The following is a 17,258-nucleotide window of genomic DNA, read 5'->3' on the forward strand; positions in this document are numbered from 1 at the left end:
GGGAGGGGCATTATGAATGGATGAAAAATCTGTCCATTGACATTCCCCAGTGGGGACATCTCAGTTAACCGGCTATAATAAATCAATCAGTCCTCTCAAAGCAGGTGGTAATGACAGGGAGGACGACCTTCTAAAAGTAAACAAAACCATAATTAATTTTAAGAGCATAACTAAGCAAAGAAAAGAAACACGAAAAAAAAAAAACCATCAATATTAAAAAATAAATAAATAAATAACCGAAATTAAGATTGAAAAAAAAAAAGTGCACGAGAAGGAAGGGGGTAAAAAACAATCGAGGTGTAAAAAGATGAAGAATTATCAACGAAAAATATTAAATCGTCAAAAAGTTATTATTAATCTTGAAACAACGATTACACACATATACAGATTTTATACATAATTTCTATCGTAACGATCATCCACTTGTTGACTATTTTGACACTTGCGATGTCGTTTTAATTGCTCTTCTTTGTCGCCTCCGAATATGGTGGTGGTGGTTCATTAGGGTTGGGCATGTACAACATGTGCGGGTTTGCAGGATTGTAATACGCACTGGCGGCGGCTTCTTTCGCCTTCGCATCTACAAAAAAATAAATAAATAAAATAAATACACTTGTCTAAAATAAAATGTAAGTGAAAAATATCCATATTAATTCCCAAAACAAAGAAAAGAGAACTCAGATTCCCACCAAAAAGGACAAAGAAACCAGTGAATTATAGGTCAAATTACTCTTTTCTAATAAACATCCATTTACTGATATATATATATAAAGCCTTACATCACGCTTTGTTGTTTACTATGGAGAGATAGAAAAGGACAACTCTCTCCCTTTCCTCGACGTGTTTATTGAAAGGTCCAGAGGGGGTTTTCTTACCTCTATATATAGAAAACCTACTTTTACTGGTCTATATAATAAATGGTGTTGTTTTGCTCTTAATACCACCAAGTTGAAGTTTATTTATACATTGGTGCTTAGGGTCTTGATTATTTGTTCCCCCTGTCGGCTAGATACTGAAATTACTAAAAATTAAGGAAATCCTGATCGATAACGGCTACCCAGAATTCTTAATCAATTAAATGCATTAAATTCAAAATCAATCAATTTAATAAAGATATAACTTTTGGCCCTTCAAAGTGTCCTGTATTTCTTAAGTTGCCATGGGTTGAAGAAAAATGTGTCCTCCTCATTAATCAACTTAAACAAACCATTAACAATTGTTTTCTGTCTGTTCTACCCCGGATGATTTTCAATACGAAACCTGCATTTTCTTCTTTCAAAAAGGACGGTTTGCCTTGCACTAAATTGTCTATGTTAGGTGAACCAGCGAATTGGACATGTTCCTTCAGGTTTTTGTAATAAAAATAAAATCCTCAACCCTACTCACAATAATTTAGAATCCGCAATCGGAAACATTTATTGGCGAACCCAGGATGCAGTTTGGTATATAAAGGACGATTTCTTTTCAATTCTATTTCAAGGCAGATCGAGTAGTCATTTGAAAACTTTCAAATCCATCTCCATTGCGCGACTCAAACCCTCTCTCTGCAGGCAGAAGAGGGTCATTAATACCCTGAATCTTTTGGGTGACTTAGATACTATAGCTATGATTCCCCCCTCCCCGCCCCATTTTTCTCCTTCCTCCCCGTATATTTATATGCAAGATATCATTCCTCACTTGTGTTATTTTACAATTTTTGTTTTATTTTTTTTTTAATAATATTCATTATATATATATATACATATATATATATATATATATATACATACAGGGTGGCCGAAAAGTCCCAGGACACTGAAGCCCCGACTTGACCACTCCAGACAACTCATTATGGGGTTTAATTAAAGGTCAAGTTTCTGGTATTAGATACGAAACCATTGATCAGCTTAAGCATGCGATTATTGCAGCTTTTGCTAGCGTATCAAGGAATTCTCTAAAAAAAATGGCACAAAGAACCTGGAGGCGAATGGAATTGTGCAAGAACAACGAGGGCCAACATACTGATCCCATAGACCACTAAATTACTCTAGTTGTTTTCTGCTTTGTTTCTAATAAAGTTCTCTTTTTTTGTTGAATATATATGTTTTCTGTGTGTTTCATTAAAAAATACTGTGTTTTATTAAAAATGCATGTCCTGGGACTTTTCGGCCACCCTGTATATATATATATATATATATATATATATATATATATATATATATACACATTTTATTTTTATTCTCTTCTCTGCTTCCTTCCTCCCTGTACATGTATTTTATGGTAATTGTAAATATGTCGTTTTCAGTTTCACCTTAATTCTAATTTCTTCCCCCATTTTCTCTTTTGAAAAATGGCATCATTTGCCTGAACAAGGATGGCGAAAGACATCTAGGATCCAAAAGCACTCTCTTCTCAGTCATATGTAAATTTTGTACTCCAAATTAACTTTTCCAATATATATATATATATATATATATATATATACACACACATACATACATACATATATACAGTAGAACCCCGGAATATAGTGGCTCCAGCATACAGTTTTTTCAAGTTATGATGTGGAATATGTTTTTCTGGACCCTGGTTACAGTATTTGCCCCACCTTATAGTGTTATTTATAATGTTATTTGATTATATACATGGGTATTATATATTGGACTGTATTTTGTTACTAATTTTTAATGCCGTATCCCGGGGGTTCTATTGTATATTTATATTATTATAGTGATGGGACGAATCCAAAATTTTTCCCAATTCCAATACAATTAGCAATTTTGTTCTCAAGTACAGATTACAATTCCTTAAAAATTTCTAAATATTAATTTAAAAATTTAATAGTTATTAAAACTGTTCCAATGACTAAAACCTCCACGTAATGTCCTCATATTTTTTTGCAAAATATAAAAAACACACTTGGGAGTGAAGACGGGTGGATATTACAAAAGTAGATCTTTCTAGAAAAAAAAATTTTCTCAAATGTTTTCCTTTGATTAAAATTTTTAAATCAAGATTTGTTTTTTTTCTTTTAAAATAAAACCAATTCACATTTATTCGTCGTGAATTTTATTCGAAACTTTTATAAACAAAGAGAATCAACGAAAGCAGTGTAGAAACAGAATTGTTAGCAAAGCCTGTCTCATGTCAAGAATGAGTTTCTACATAAAAATGTTACTGTTTAGAAAGCTATTCTTAACATGGCGAGAGAGAGGGGATTTAACTATTCTCTGCCTTCCATCTACGACAAAATGTTTTTTTTCTCAATTCTAACAGTTTTGTTAGTTATTAGATGGATCTGTTTTACTTTAAAAGGAAAAACCAGATAGAGATGATAATAATAATAACTATAAATAATAATAATAACTATAAATAATAATAATAACTATAAATAATAATAATAACTATAAATAATAAGAATGGCAAATTTGTAGAATAACACCTTCACTCCCCCAAAAATGAGATTCTATTTTTTTTTTTTTTTTTTTTTTTTTAGATAATAAGGTCTCAGAAAGAAATAAAAAAAAAAACAAGAATTTTGCATAGGAAATCAGTTTCATATATAAATTTAATGTAAAATGATAATCTTTTTCAACTCATTCAAACTTTTTAAAGACATTCATTAAACTTTTTTTATTACTAATCTAATCACTCAAAAATCGAAAATTAAATAAAATACTGGCAGAACGTTACATTTTTCACACCATAATTGACATTTATTGGGTGTGTTTCTACCAGCATTTTGTTTCATTTTTGATTTTGAGTGGTTATCAAGTGTCCTGGGCAGCATTTTTTGCTCTAACAGAGTGGACACTAGATTTATTTTTTAATTAAAACATGTTTCAAAATAAGCTTAAGCACAAATATAGGTAGAAGAGTAATTTATTTTGCATTTGGTAACATTCATTTGTTTCAGGGTCCTGAAAAAAATTGCCACATAAAAGAGCAATTTTTATCAAATAGGAAAATTGAGAAATTATGGAATATCGATTGAAAATAGATTTTATGACTGTTCTTGAGGAAGTTATAGTTTTAAAAGGAGGAAACTCCCCGCCCCACAAATATACTTTTTATAACAGTTTTGCTATAATACAAGAACTTATTGCCTGAAAATAGATTTTATGACCGTTCTTGATGGAGATACAGTTTTAAAAAGACTATTCACAAAAAAGAATTATTTAAAAAAAACTATTGATTGAAAATATATTTTAGGACCATTCATAGTTTTGAATAGAGATGAGGCTTAATTAATCTCTCCCATTATATTTAAAGCAAATAAATATTTTTAAATATTTACTTTTTTAAAGCAAATAAACTTGATTTTTCTAAGTGTCCATTCTAAAAACAGTTATTCATTATCTTCCAATGATTATAATTTAAAAATTATATAATTATATTAATAACAATTATATAATAATAATAAAAATTATAAAATTATATTAATAAAAAAATTATATAATTTTTATTATTAATATATTTTTATAAGTATATTAATAATAAAAATTATAATAAAAATTATATAAGTATATTAATTAAAATTATATGAGTATATTAATAATGAAAATTATATAATTATATTAATAATAAAATTATATAATTATATTAATAATGAAAATATATAATTATATTAATGATAAAAATATATAATTATATTAATAATAAAAATATATAATTATATTAATAATAAAAATATATAATTATATTAATAATAAAATTATATAATTATATTAATAATAAAATTATATAATTATATTAATAATAAAATTATATAATTATATTAATAATGAAAATTATATTAATAATGAAAATTATATTAATAATGAAAATTATATTAATAATGAAAATTATATTAATAATGAAAATTATATTAATAATGAAAATTATATTAATAATGAAAATTATATAATTATATTAATAATGAAAATTATATAATTATATTAATAATGAAAATTATATAATTATATTAATAAAAAAACTATATAATTTTTATTATTAATATATTTTTATAAGTATATTAATAATAAAAATTATAATAAAAATTATATAAGTATATTAATTAAAATTATATGAGTATATTAATAATGAAAATTATATAATTATATTAATAATAAAATTATATAATTATATTAATAATGAAAATATATAATTATATTAATGATAAAAATATATAATTATATTAATAATAAAAATATATAATTATATTAATAATAAAAATATATAATTATATTAATAATAAAATTATATAATTATATTAATAATAAAATTATATAATTATATTAATAATAAAATTATATAATTATATTAATAATGAAAATTATATTAATAATGAAAATTATATTAATAATGAAAATTATATTAATAATGAAAATTATATTAATAATGAAAATTATATTAATAATGAAAATTATATTAATAATGAAAATTATATTAATAATGAAAATTATATAATTATATTAATAATGAAAATTATATAATTATATTAATAATGAAAATTATATAATTATATTAATAAAAAATTACATAATTATAATAAAATTATATAATTATATTAATAAAAATTATATAATTTTATCATATTTAATAAAAATTATGTAATTATAACATAATAAAAATTATGTAATTATATCATAATTATAATAAAAATTATGTAATTATATCATAATTATAATAAAAATTATGTAATTATATCATAATTATAATAAAAATTATGTTATTATATCATAATTATAATAAAAATTATGTTATTATATCATAATTATAATAAAAATTATGTTATTATATCAATTAATAATAAAAAAATTAGTAAATTAAAATACTACTGAATTAACCATAATACATTTTTAATTTTTACATAAATAAGTCAGCTATTTTAATATTTGTTAACAGTTGAAAAAAAAATCCATTACTTCATGAAAAATGATTTTTTATTATTTTTTTCTTTTTGTTAAACTAATTTTTTTTTTAAATATAATTTTAAACAAAATAAAAAAGAGTGAAATGCTTCTACAGAATTTGAACCTAACAAATTTGCCAAACAAAATCTAAACTTAAGTTAGCGTTAGTTTATATTTAGGGTTAAAAGGAACAGTCCAGTTCAAATTCTGCAAAGTAGCCCTTTTCGGTTATTATGTTGCATAAGAATAAATGTTGAGAATTAATAATTTTTAAAAAACCCTTTCAATTAAATTGAAATAATAAAAAATATTACTGGCAATTCCAGGGGGAAAAAAAATTCAAACTCTCTCTCCTTTTTATTTTGTTTAAAATTATATTTTTAATGCTTCAAAAAAATATTTGTTAATAATCAAAAGTGTTGAAAGACAAAAACAATTTAAGAAAAGTCAATTTTATTCGCTTTAAAGCAACAGTAAATATTTAAACATCCTGTAAGAACGGTCCTAAAATCTTTTTTTTATTACATTTTCAACGCAAACAAGGCACATTGCCACTTTGGTGTAGAGGGGGGGGATAATATCAGGGACATAGGCTACTGGGGTACTATGTAGGGAGTTGGGCAGCAAGATGTCGGTTCACGTTACACTTGAACTTCTGCATGTCAGTACAGTTGGGAAAACAGGGACCCAGAATGGAATTCCAAAGTCTTGCGGTTCTGGGGAAGAAACTACTAGAGTAGAAAGCTCTCTTACATCTAGGGATCTCCACTGTGAAGGGGTGGGATTGAGCTGCTTGTCGGGTTTGTCGGGTTTGTCGGGGGGTATTTACGTCAAGGGGGTACAAGTGCTTGCAGTCGTCAGAGCATTCACCATTAAAATACTTGTAGAACAGGCAGAGGGATGCAACATTTTGTGGATGGGACAGAGGCTGAAGCTTAGATGACAGTTCAAGACCTATTAGGTTGGAGACTCTCTTTTGGACCTTGTCTAGGAGCGAGAGACTAGTAGCAGATGTACCAGCCCAAATATGACAACAATACTCCATACATGGGTGAATGGTGGCCTTATAGAGGTACAGGATACTTTCAAGCACTAGTAGTTTTCTAGCATGGTAGAGAGAGCCTACTTTCTTCGCAGCGGTCCTGGTAATGCTCTCAATGTAATTGTTCCAACTCATGTTTCCTGTGAACATTAGGCCGAGGAGTTTAAAGAAGTACTTTCAGATAATGAATCTTTGGCCATTGCTATTGGTGGTAGAGACGGTTTCTTGTAATTATTGAAGGAAACAAGTTTAGTCTTGGCAGCATTGAATGTGACCATCCATTTTTGTCCCCATTCCACTACAGATTGAAGGTCATCCTCTAGTGTTTCTGCCATTTCCTTAGATATGTGTTCATTTGTTTTCCTGTTGTGCCTGTTATAGAGAGTGGTGTCATCAGCATATATACCCATCTCAGAGGCAATTTTGTCGGGGAGGTCATTTATGAATATCAGGAATAATAGGTCCAATGATAGACCCCTGAGGCACTCCCGCATTTATATCATATTGTTTAGATGTATGACCGTCGAGGACAACCTGGATTTTTTTCTTATCTAAAACGGATTTAATTATGTTAAGTATTCTACCAGTGATACCGTATGATCTGATTTTCCTGAGAATACCTTCATGCCATACCCTGTCAAAAGCTTTAGATATATCTAGAGCTACCGCTCTACTCTCCCCTGTTTTGTCCAGTGAATCATATATATGTTCAGAGATTAAAGTTAGGATATATGCTGAGGAATGGGCTTGCCTAAATCCATATTGTTGGTCGGTCAGAAGTTTAACAGCTGTAAGGTGATGGACTAGAGCTTGGTTAATTATGGACTCAAATATTTTGGCAAAAAGTGGGAGGAGGTTAATGGGGCGATAATTTAATGGGTCAGTTCTTCCGTCAGAATTCTTGAAAACTGGTACCACAGAAGCAGTTTTCCAGCAGTCCGGAAAGCAAGATTCATTAAGGCATTTGTTGTAAAGCTTGGAGAGAACTGGAGCTATTTCGGCAGAGCATTTTTTTAATAGCACAGCCGGGATCAGATCAGGTCCACATGCTTTTGAAGTGTCAAGATTTTTTATGATAGCATGCACCTGAGAAGGGGTGATTTTCAGATCGTCTAGCATGGCATCTATCTGCAAAGGAAAGTAGGGAGGGGGTGGTTAGCAAAGTCCAGTGTGGAGTTGGAGCAAACCGACTTGCAAGCATATTAGCCTTGTCATTTGCCGTGCAAGCAACCTCATGATTGTTGGTTAGTGAGGGAATTGTTGATTACCCATTATTTACTAGACTGTTGTAGACTTTCAAGAAATGACGGGTTCCTAATTTCTGTGCTTCGATGCATTGTTTTTTGGTAATTTCAGTAAATTCTCTCTTAGCTGTTGCTATTTCTTTCTTACAGTTATTTCTAGCTTTTATATACTTCTGTGTTTGAATTGAACTTATGGCAGTTAAATCTGCGGTGCACATGTTGCCTTTGCGCAATGGCAGCTAAAGTAGAAGTAATTGGGGAGAGTGAGGCTTTGCTCAATTTTCCTACCTAGCAAACATTGAAAAATATTTTTAAAAATAACCAAAAAAAGGGGGATAAAAAAGAGAAAAACGGAATATATATATATATATATATATATATATATATAGAGAGAGAGAGACAGAGAGAGAGCGCTGAAAATGCTTGCTTATAAACAAAGGGAGATAACTCTACAAACGATTTTTGTTTAATAAAAAATTGGTTGTTATCCAAATTTCAACCTTATAAAAAAAAAAAAAACTAGAATGTAGAAAAATCTTTATGATCACGAAACCAAAATGTCATATTCCGAAAATCACGTAATCAACGAATGTTTCGCACTCCCATATTTTTACTGTCATCGATATCGGTGAAATTGTCCATTTTTCAATCAAATCGATTGATTACTTGCGCTAGTTGGGAACTCATCGTAGTGCACTGGGAGGAAGCTTCATATGCCTCCCTGCAGTGATTTAGTCCACAATACATTGTAATCTACATTGCACTGTAGAGAACCTAATGATTTTATAGGTAATAGTAAGCTGACGTATTTCCTAAGTTCCTGTATGGTTGCTACCAAAAACAATAACAAGACAAACAGTTCCTTCGTTTTTTTTCTCTTACATATATATCTCCCCTGTACACATACTCTTTTTTATTACGTTTTTCTTATCTTTTTAAAAATTTTATTCAATAATCATGAAAGTTTTTTTGGTCTTATTTTAATCAAGAATTATTGGAATTTTATTGTTTTTTAATTATCGAAAATACTTTTTGCACTTTTTTTTTTTTTAATTATTGAAAACACATTTAAAAATCTTTAAATAATGAACTATTCAGTTTACGAAGCAATGCCAGCTACAGAACTGTGCATCACCAAAACAATAATAAAAATCCTATTAGACGAAACTTTGAACACGTTTAGAACAATGTGATGGTTGGCAAGGTGTTACATAATCGCCAACAAACAAATCTGCTGAAATTGCCCGGATCTAAAGAGAATGGATATTCAATGCAGAAAAAAATGTCTTGATGGGTATTGTTGGGTTAGCCTCAAGTACAAAAACACATTAAATATAACAGCGGGTTCATTCTTCGGAGCTAGCTGCCTAAGGCTACATGATTTCAAATTTTGTATTAGTGGACCTTACAAGAATTAGTAGTGTATGTAGCAAAATAAACGGGCGTCTCGTTTAATTTCGTTTACGATTATATTTGCGATATTTGCGCAATGTACATGCTCGAAAATCCAGTGCAAACGAGTCGAACAGTAGAAATAAATGATGTAAATTTACGCACAGAAAATACCACCAAGGAAGGTATCGTGAAGGGTAATGGGTTCTTGTCATGATCGAGCAAGAAACAAACGAGGGATGCAGGAACCAATAATTCAACAGTACGTTCGATCACGGACATAAATTGTGACAGATGGTTGGCATGCCTATAATTCACTACCGAACCCTGCTGTGCTAAACCAGATATAACTTTATTGATCCATATAACACTACTATTCACACAAATCATGTGGTTGGTAGCGCAAGGCTCTACAAATTTATCTTTAGTTGATATTTGACAACTAAATATTTTTGTTTATTAGCCAAATAGAAAAGTTACTGGCGAAACCCACATGATTTTTAGAATATGACATTTTCGTTCTGTGGCGAATATGTACATCAAAAATTTTTCTGTGTTTTTTTTTTTTTTAAATAAGTGTAATCTATATAAGAGTGAAAATGTGTGCGCGCGCACTTTTTTTGTATGCCCGGCAAAGGTTTTTTTACGGGGCGCGCTTGGCATGTTCACTCATTCTTAAAACATTTTATATACTGTCTAAATTATAATATCTACGAGTTACAAACGGAGGTTGCGTCTATCTTTAATTTGGGTGACTTTTACACGCTATTTTCACAATATTTTTTCTCTCCGCATTTTTCTTTGGCTTTGTCATATATAAGCGAAACTGAACTGTAGCAAAATTAGCCTTTCTGGCACTTGTGCTCGGGACGTACAGAAAGCAACGAAGTTTGATCAATGCGGCCAAAATTCGTCATATCAGAAAATTGCTATTCGTTATGACACTCCCCTTTAAATGAGGAGCTGGTTTTCTCAAACATCTTTGGGGAAGCAAACAACATATGCAGAAACTGGCTTGCAGCCAAAGTTAAGTGCGTTTCATTCCCTATGGCGTGATGGTTGACCTCATTTAATTCACGCACCTGTCACATCACTTTTTAATCGTTTCATTTCACACATTTTCAGTTCTCTGCCAGCGTAGCGTGGTGATGTCATCAGCCTATTAACCTCAAGGGTTCGGGTTTGAGCTTACTTACCTACCAAAACTTTTTTTTTTCCCCCCTCCAAACACCCGGGCAACACCAGGTGCCTCCGCTAGTCTATAATATAAATCTCACCTGTCTGTTTAAATGCGTATATGTATGTCTGCCTAAAACTTTCGACAGAGGCAACGTATTTTCACAAGATCAGTATTGTTTTGAAGTTCAACTCTTTGGACAACAAATATCGAAAAATTGATTAAAAACATTAATTCGTTCACCCCCAACTGGGCACTTTTCTAGGGGTAACTTTTTCACTGATATATTCGAAAGTCATCCCCTCGTTTCGATTGACTAGCCTTAATTTAAATCTTCGTCCGGTTTGGCGATGGACGCAACAGCAAATGCATCATGTTCTTTTTTTTTTACACATTCTTTTCCTCCTTTGCGGTATGGATTTGATGTGTCTACCACTTTTTTTTTTTTTTTTTTGCTCAACACACACCTCCAAACACCCGGGCAACGCCAGGTACCCAATGTTGATACTTGAAGGTATAAACATTTTAATTTGTTCGGATATTTTTTTAAACAGCCTTCGTAAAAAAAAAGTATGTTGTTCTATTAAACCTTTATAATGTAACTTTGTTCATTTTATTAAAAAAAAAAAGTTGAAAAGATATTTTTCACTCAGTAGTGAGCTTTGCAAGATTGTCAGTGAAAGAAATACAATCGCCAAAAGATAAGCGTTTCATTATTTCTAGTTGCCACTTTGAAAGAAATCATTCGCAAATGCGACTGTTTCACTAGCAATGTAGAACCCGGCAGCGAATGGTAGTCTATGTAAAGTTCAATTCAGGGCCGTAATAGGGACTACCGATACAAACTATGGTGACGAAGAATCAAAACCAACTATTTTGGGACTATTATGTATTGGATACTTTTTGTTATGTTTGAAATTTTGTTTTGATTTCAATAATTTCATTGTTATTTTGATTATAATAATTTTTTTTGTAATACTTCCATAAACATATATTTATTATATAAATTTGCCATATACTTTTCAATAACATCTTTTTCTTATATTTTATTTCAATAAATCGTTTCACAATAGAAATACTGAAGAACAATAAAAGTGAAGGAACTTATTTGCCTTGTCACCGCTTTTGGTAACAGACGCACCAGAAGTTAGGAAGTATGTTAGCTGACTATAACCATTTTATAAAATTATTTTTATATAAAATGGCTTGAATTAAAGTTTAAAATGCAAAAGTATCATGCTAAAATTGTTTTCTAAACAAAAACATTCATTTCAAGCGAGCCCCTGTCATATCAAAGGACTTACTGTTGATTTTATATGCCTGGCTTTTCGGCTTGTGTGGTAATAAAACTTATCAAATGCACTTGTGATGTTAGGCTGTATAAGGTGTTAACGTTGGATAAAATCGGCTGTTCCTTCTTTCAACAGATTATTTCGATCATCGAAGACATTCTGATACAAAACCTATCTAAGAACACTGCCAGCCACATAATGTACCTTCGTGTGAAATTTCATAAAAATCGGCCCAGCTGTTTTTGAGTCTATAAGGAATGAACTCACACACAGACACAAAGTTCCTTTTATATATAAAATCGTTTGTAATGATTTTTAGCCATTAATAGTATAGCATAGTCATTAAAAGGCTGATTTTAAAATCTTGGAAGTTCAAATTGAGTTATCTCCTTTTATTATGGTGATATAAGACACGCGTTTCTTGCCTGTGATAAAATTTGATTTTCTTAGTTAAAAAACATAACTGTTTAATTCATATGAAAGATATGTACATCATAAAGATCTTGATATACTTTGATTTTTGATTAGGTTGTATTCTGGACTTGCACGCAAAAATTTACTAATCGATCAAAACAAACTTTCATGAATAATTCAGATGTAAAAAAATAAAAATGGAAATATTGTTAGAATTTAGTTCCGTACCTTGCGATTGATTATTTGGATAAGGCGTCATATTGGGATCGATTCCAGGATACGGTGGTGGAGCTTCCGCCATAAACACTTCAGAAGCTAAAGGAAAAAGAAAAATCAGGATATTTGAAATACAAGCAATAGTTTGAAATTTCATCAATTTTATGTATTAACGAATCACTGCTTATCAAGACCAAAAAGCCACTCAAGGATAAAGGTTAACAGTGAGACAAAATTGCAAGAATTAATAAAAAAAATGGTAGAAACTGGGAAGAATTTGATTTAAAACAAGAATTTGTTAACAGCGGACTTAAAAGCGATCATGTTGTAGTCAACTGGGAAGCAGCCCCATTGTAATGTGTTCTACAGGCAGGTTCAGTTCTAAGAAAGAAACTTTGCTCATGGAAGTTCCATTTAGTTTTAGGTACACAGGGAAAAAAGCGTTTACAGTGGTTGTAGCTAAACAAGTTTTAATTATGAAGGTTTTATAGGGGAACCATAGATTGAAGCTCAGTCGAGCACCTACTATGAAAATAATAGAGTAGAGAAACACTATCAACTTCTCTTCTGTATGAAAAAAGGCAAAAGAGGACAACCCTCCTCCACTAGATTACAAAGTCTGTTTTGTACTGTCAACGCAGATTTGAGATTTTTTTGTCAGTCTGTCACACTAAAAAAATTTTTTGTCAGTCTGTCACACTAAATTTTTTTTTTTGTCAGTCTGTCACTAAATTTTTTTTATGTCAGTCTGTAACACTAAAAAAAAATTTTGTCAGTCTGTCACACTAAATTTTTTTTTTTTGTCAGTCTGTAACACTAAATTTATTTTTGTCAGTCTGTCACACTAAATTTTTTTTTTTTTGTCAGTCTGTCACTAAATTTTTTTTATGTCAGTCTGTAACACTAAAAAAAATTTTTTGTCAGTCTGTCACTAAATGTTTTTTTGTCAGTCTGTAACACTAAATTTTTTTTTTGTCAGTCTGTCACACTAAATTTTTTTTTTTTGTCAGTCTGTCACACTAAAAAAATTTTTTTTTTTGTCTTCATGTTTCATACTAATGTTAGACGGTTCCAACTTTTTATGTCTCTGTTACGATTTCATTTGTGCAACCTGTCAGAATCATCAACTGAACCCATCCTGATTTTAAGCGGCCTACTACATGGTTTTGGGCTGTCAACATCAATGTGGAACACACTTTGGATCGTTTTGGATGACTGACAGCAGCCAAAACCAGTAGAGATGCCATTGTATGACATAATATCTCATGTAAAGAGAAACCAATAATTTTCAATCTAATGCATTCTGACATTTCATTGTTGACCATGTTTCGCAGTCATACAAGAGTACGAGCAGACATGTACATTTTGTATGATAATATTGTTGAAGACACTTCTTATTCCTGTGTCAGCTCACCCAATGAAAACAATTATGTTACCTAGATAGATGAATTTATTAAACACCTGCAACAACTTCTCCCTCCATGCAACTCGGATTTTGACAGTTGGTGCAAATGGAATTCGCTGCATTTGCTACGTGTCACACCCAATTTTATGACACCAATTTTTTGTTGCAGGTTTGGCATTTGATAGAGTTCAATTCAGTTCCAAACTTAAAGATATTGCCTGGTGTCATGAGAAAGCATATCCCTTACATGAAAACATTTTATATTAATAAATCAATAATATAATAATGATGATATACATATAATTAATGAATAATATAATAAATAATACAGTTCACAATATAAAATATGTAATATAATAAATGATTATTAATATTTAATAAAATTAAAGAAAATACATAATGTTCATTTCAGAATCATCCAGAACATCTTCAAGAGAACAAAAAGTTATTCTTTTTTCACAACTAAAATAGAACCATTCAAAAATTTTGTATAAAACATGCCACTCTTACAAAAGCAATAGTAACATTAACGGCTGTTGACCTATATGGTGAACTTTGTGTTTCTAACTTGCTGCAGCCGACAGAAACTCTACAAAATGCATTTTCAGCATTAAAAATTTGAGTTCTGAAAAAATGTCCCTTATTTCTTACTGATCAACAGTTGTGTTTTCAAATTCATTTGATATTACTGTTTAAATAGTCGACTAAGTTAAGAAGAGTTACTTCCCTTCCACCTTTATTTTTTTCTGTTTGTTTGTTTATAATAGGTATGTGCAAGATGAATGCCGATGCTCAAAATGAATAAACATTTTGACCCCTCCCTTTACTTAAAAATTCACCAAAAATCAGGAAATTAACCAATTTTTATGAAATTTTCAGTATTTATCAAATAATGATTGCGGAATATAATGAACCCATTATTTTTATTTAAATCTTAGTGGAAATGTATTATTTTGTTTAAACAAAAAATACCTTTACTAAAGTTATGGTTTTCAGTAGTAAAAAAAAACTGATTGAATTTATTTTTACTTTTTTAATGAAAATAACGCATCGTAAATTATTACAATTTTTAAAAAAATATTTTTCATTTTTACAGGAACATAAGGAAAAAAGCCCCTAAAGTCCATATTAACAAAATTGATATAACTCCAAGAAAAATTAATTTCTCAAACTACTGATATTATCATTGAATTAAGCATTGTTTATTTAATATTTTCACACAAAAAAAATTATAATTGCTAAAACTATTTCTACTTTTTTTTATGCTTACATTTTTAACATAATCTTTCTATATAAGATTCTAATCTTTTCATTGCACGCATGAACGTATAATCATCAACATAAGATAATGTTCATATAATCTTGGAAAATAAAGTAAAAAGAATTAAATTGAAAAACAGGAACATACAAAAATAATTAAATTAAAAAAATGTTTGTGTCAGTCAACTTTAAATTTTATGTATACATTCTGATAAATTAAAATATAAATTTCTATTTTTTGTAATTTTTCAATAATTTTATAAATTGTTTCTTTTCTACTTTGAATTCTGTATAAATATTAATAAATAATGGTGTTAACTTTCTTTTTCAATGAATTTTCAGTATAATTAATGAATTTAATTAACATTTAAACAGTTTGTCTTTCTAGTTTAAATTCTATGAATAACTGAACTTTTTTAATGAATAAATTGTCATTGTAACTTAGTGAATTTAATTGCCCTTTTAACAGTTGAAATAAATTATGTTTTTATGGGCTTCCATATTTTTTCATTTTGCCACCATGTTATTTTTTGACACGATAAACAAACTTTATTACCACTGTTAAATTTTTGGATAATTACCTTTTTTAGCAAAAGTATATTTATTGTATTAATTCATTATCTTAAGACTGTAACTTAATATTCCACTTGGAAATAATTCAAGAAAACTTATATTTCTCTTGTCAGAAAAATGTAAAAACGATCTTTGTCAATGAATTTTTACGTGAAATGTACAGTTCTTCAGATTTGAGATAATTTTTTTTTTTTTTTTTTTTTTTACATGAAGGTCACCACTTATCAAGGCCCAGAAGCCACTCGGGGGTAAGGGTTATTTTGTGTACGGTAATCAATCGGATAATATCGTAGTAATAGTTAGTATCGGAGATTTGATAAAGTGTCATTATTTAAGGGGGCGGTTCATCAGGAATTTGTTTATGTTGGACTTGAAGACATCCAAGTTGAAGTCAGAAGGGACCCAGGCAAGGAGCAGAGAGTTCCACAAGCATGCAGTTCTAAGAAAGAAGCTTTGTTCATGGAATCTACATTTTGATTTAGGCACAGATAAAGAGTGAGGATAATTATTGACAGTGGTTTCAGCTAGACGGGTGTTTTTCGAGGAAGATTGGCGAGGGGGGGGCCTGAGATTGGAGCTCAGACGAGCACTTGCCATGGAAATAACGATAAAACAAAGACAGGTTCGCAACATCTCTCCTGTGGGAGAAAGGTTGCAGGGAAGACAAAGCCACAAAGTCTATTTTGTACTTTATCAAGGCAGGATAGGCTGTTTTTAGCAGCTCCTGACAGATGTGGCAGCAGTACTCCATCCTTGGACGTACTTGGCTTTTATATAGATAGAGAATTGCATCATTAGTGAGATATCTTCTGGAGCATTAGAAGGATCCCACCATTTTCCCAGCGATTTTGGCCACAGACTTGATGTACGTGTTCCATTTCAGATCAAGAGTAAAGGACAAACCCAGAAGCTTATCAAAACATGGGGCTTCCATAGACAAGATTCATCCATTTCAATTGATGCCAGATGGGGATCAGAGCGTTTATGATGTAAAGATAGGAGCTTGGTTTTAGATGCATTAAAAGTAACCAGCCACCTCTTACCCCATTGTACCATGTGCTCAAGATCAGAGGAGAGAGGATCAGAGAGAACTTTGTCATTTACGGTCTTTGATGTGTTACGCTATTTTTTCTTTGAGAAATTAACTTTAAGCTGTAATCTTACAAACATAATCAAAAAGTAACCGAAATTTTAAAAACATATGATTAGCCGGCATTCAAAACCATGTCCCCTACCCAGTCAGCCATTAATTTTGTACGTACCTAGTTTATAAATATTACTTAACTGTTTTTGTTTTGTAAAATAACATTTTTTTTTTTTTTTTAATTCGGAGTCGATTGATGTTATTTTCTCTTTAAATTTGTTGCGTG

The 17,258-nt window shown here is 30.1% G+C and overlaps 1 protein-coding gene across 1 annotated transcript in view; it reads right to left on the reverse strand.

The window, feature by feature from the left end:
* Nucleotides 1–331: 331 nt before the first annotated feature.
* LOC145280139 (WW domain-binding protein 2-like) overlaps nucleotides 332–17,258 on the reverse strand; it is a 50,011-nt gene continuing 33,084 nt past the window's right edge. Inside the window, exons 6-7 of the mRNA XM_080131904.1 lie at nucleotides 12,663–12,749; nucleotides 332–580 (exon numbers count right to left, since the gene is read on the reverse strand). Coding sequence (XP_079988030.1) covers nucleotides 456–580; nucleotides 12,663–12,749 — 212 coding nt within the window. The 3' untranslated portion in view covers nucleotides 332–455. The remainder of the gene's footprint in view (nucleotides 581–12,662; nucleotides 12,750–17,258) is intronic.

Source organism: Euprymna scolopes, chromosome 7, assembly GCF_053919585.1.
Source record: "Euprymna scolopes isolate OS-2025 chromosome 7, ASM5391958v1, whole genome shotgun sequence".
Classification (NCBI taxonomy): domain Eukaryota; kingdom Metazoa; phylum Mollusca; class Cephalopoda; order Sepiida; family Sepiolidae; genus Euprymna; species Euprymna scolopes.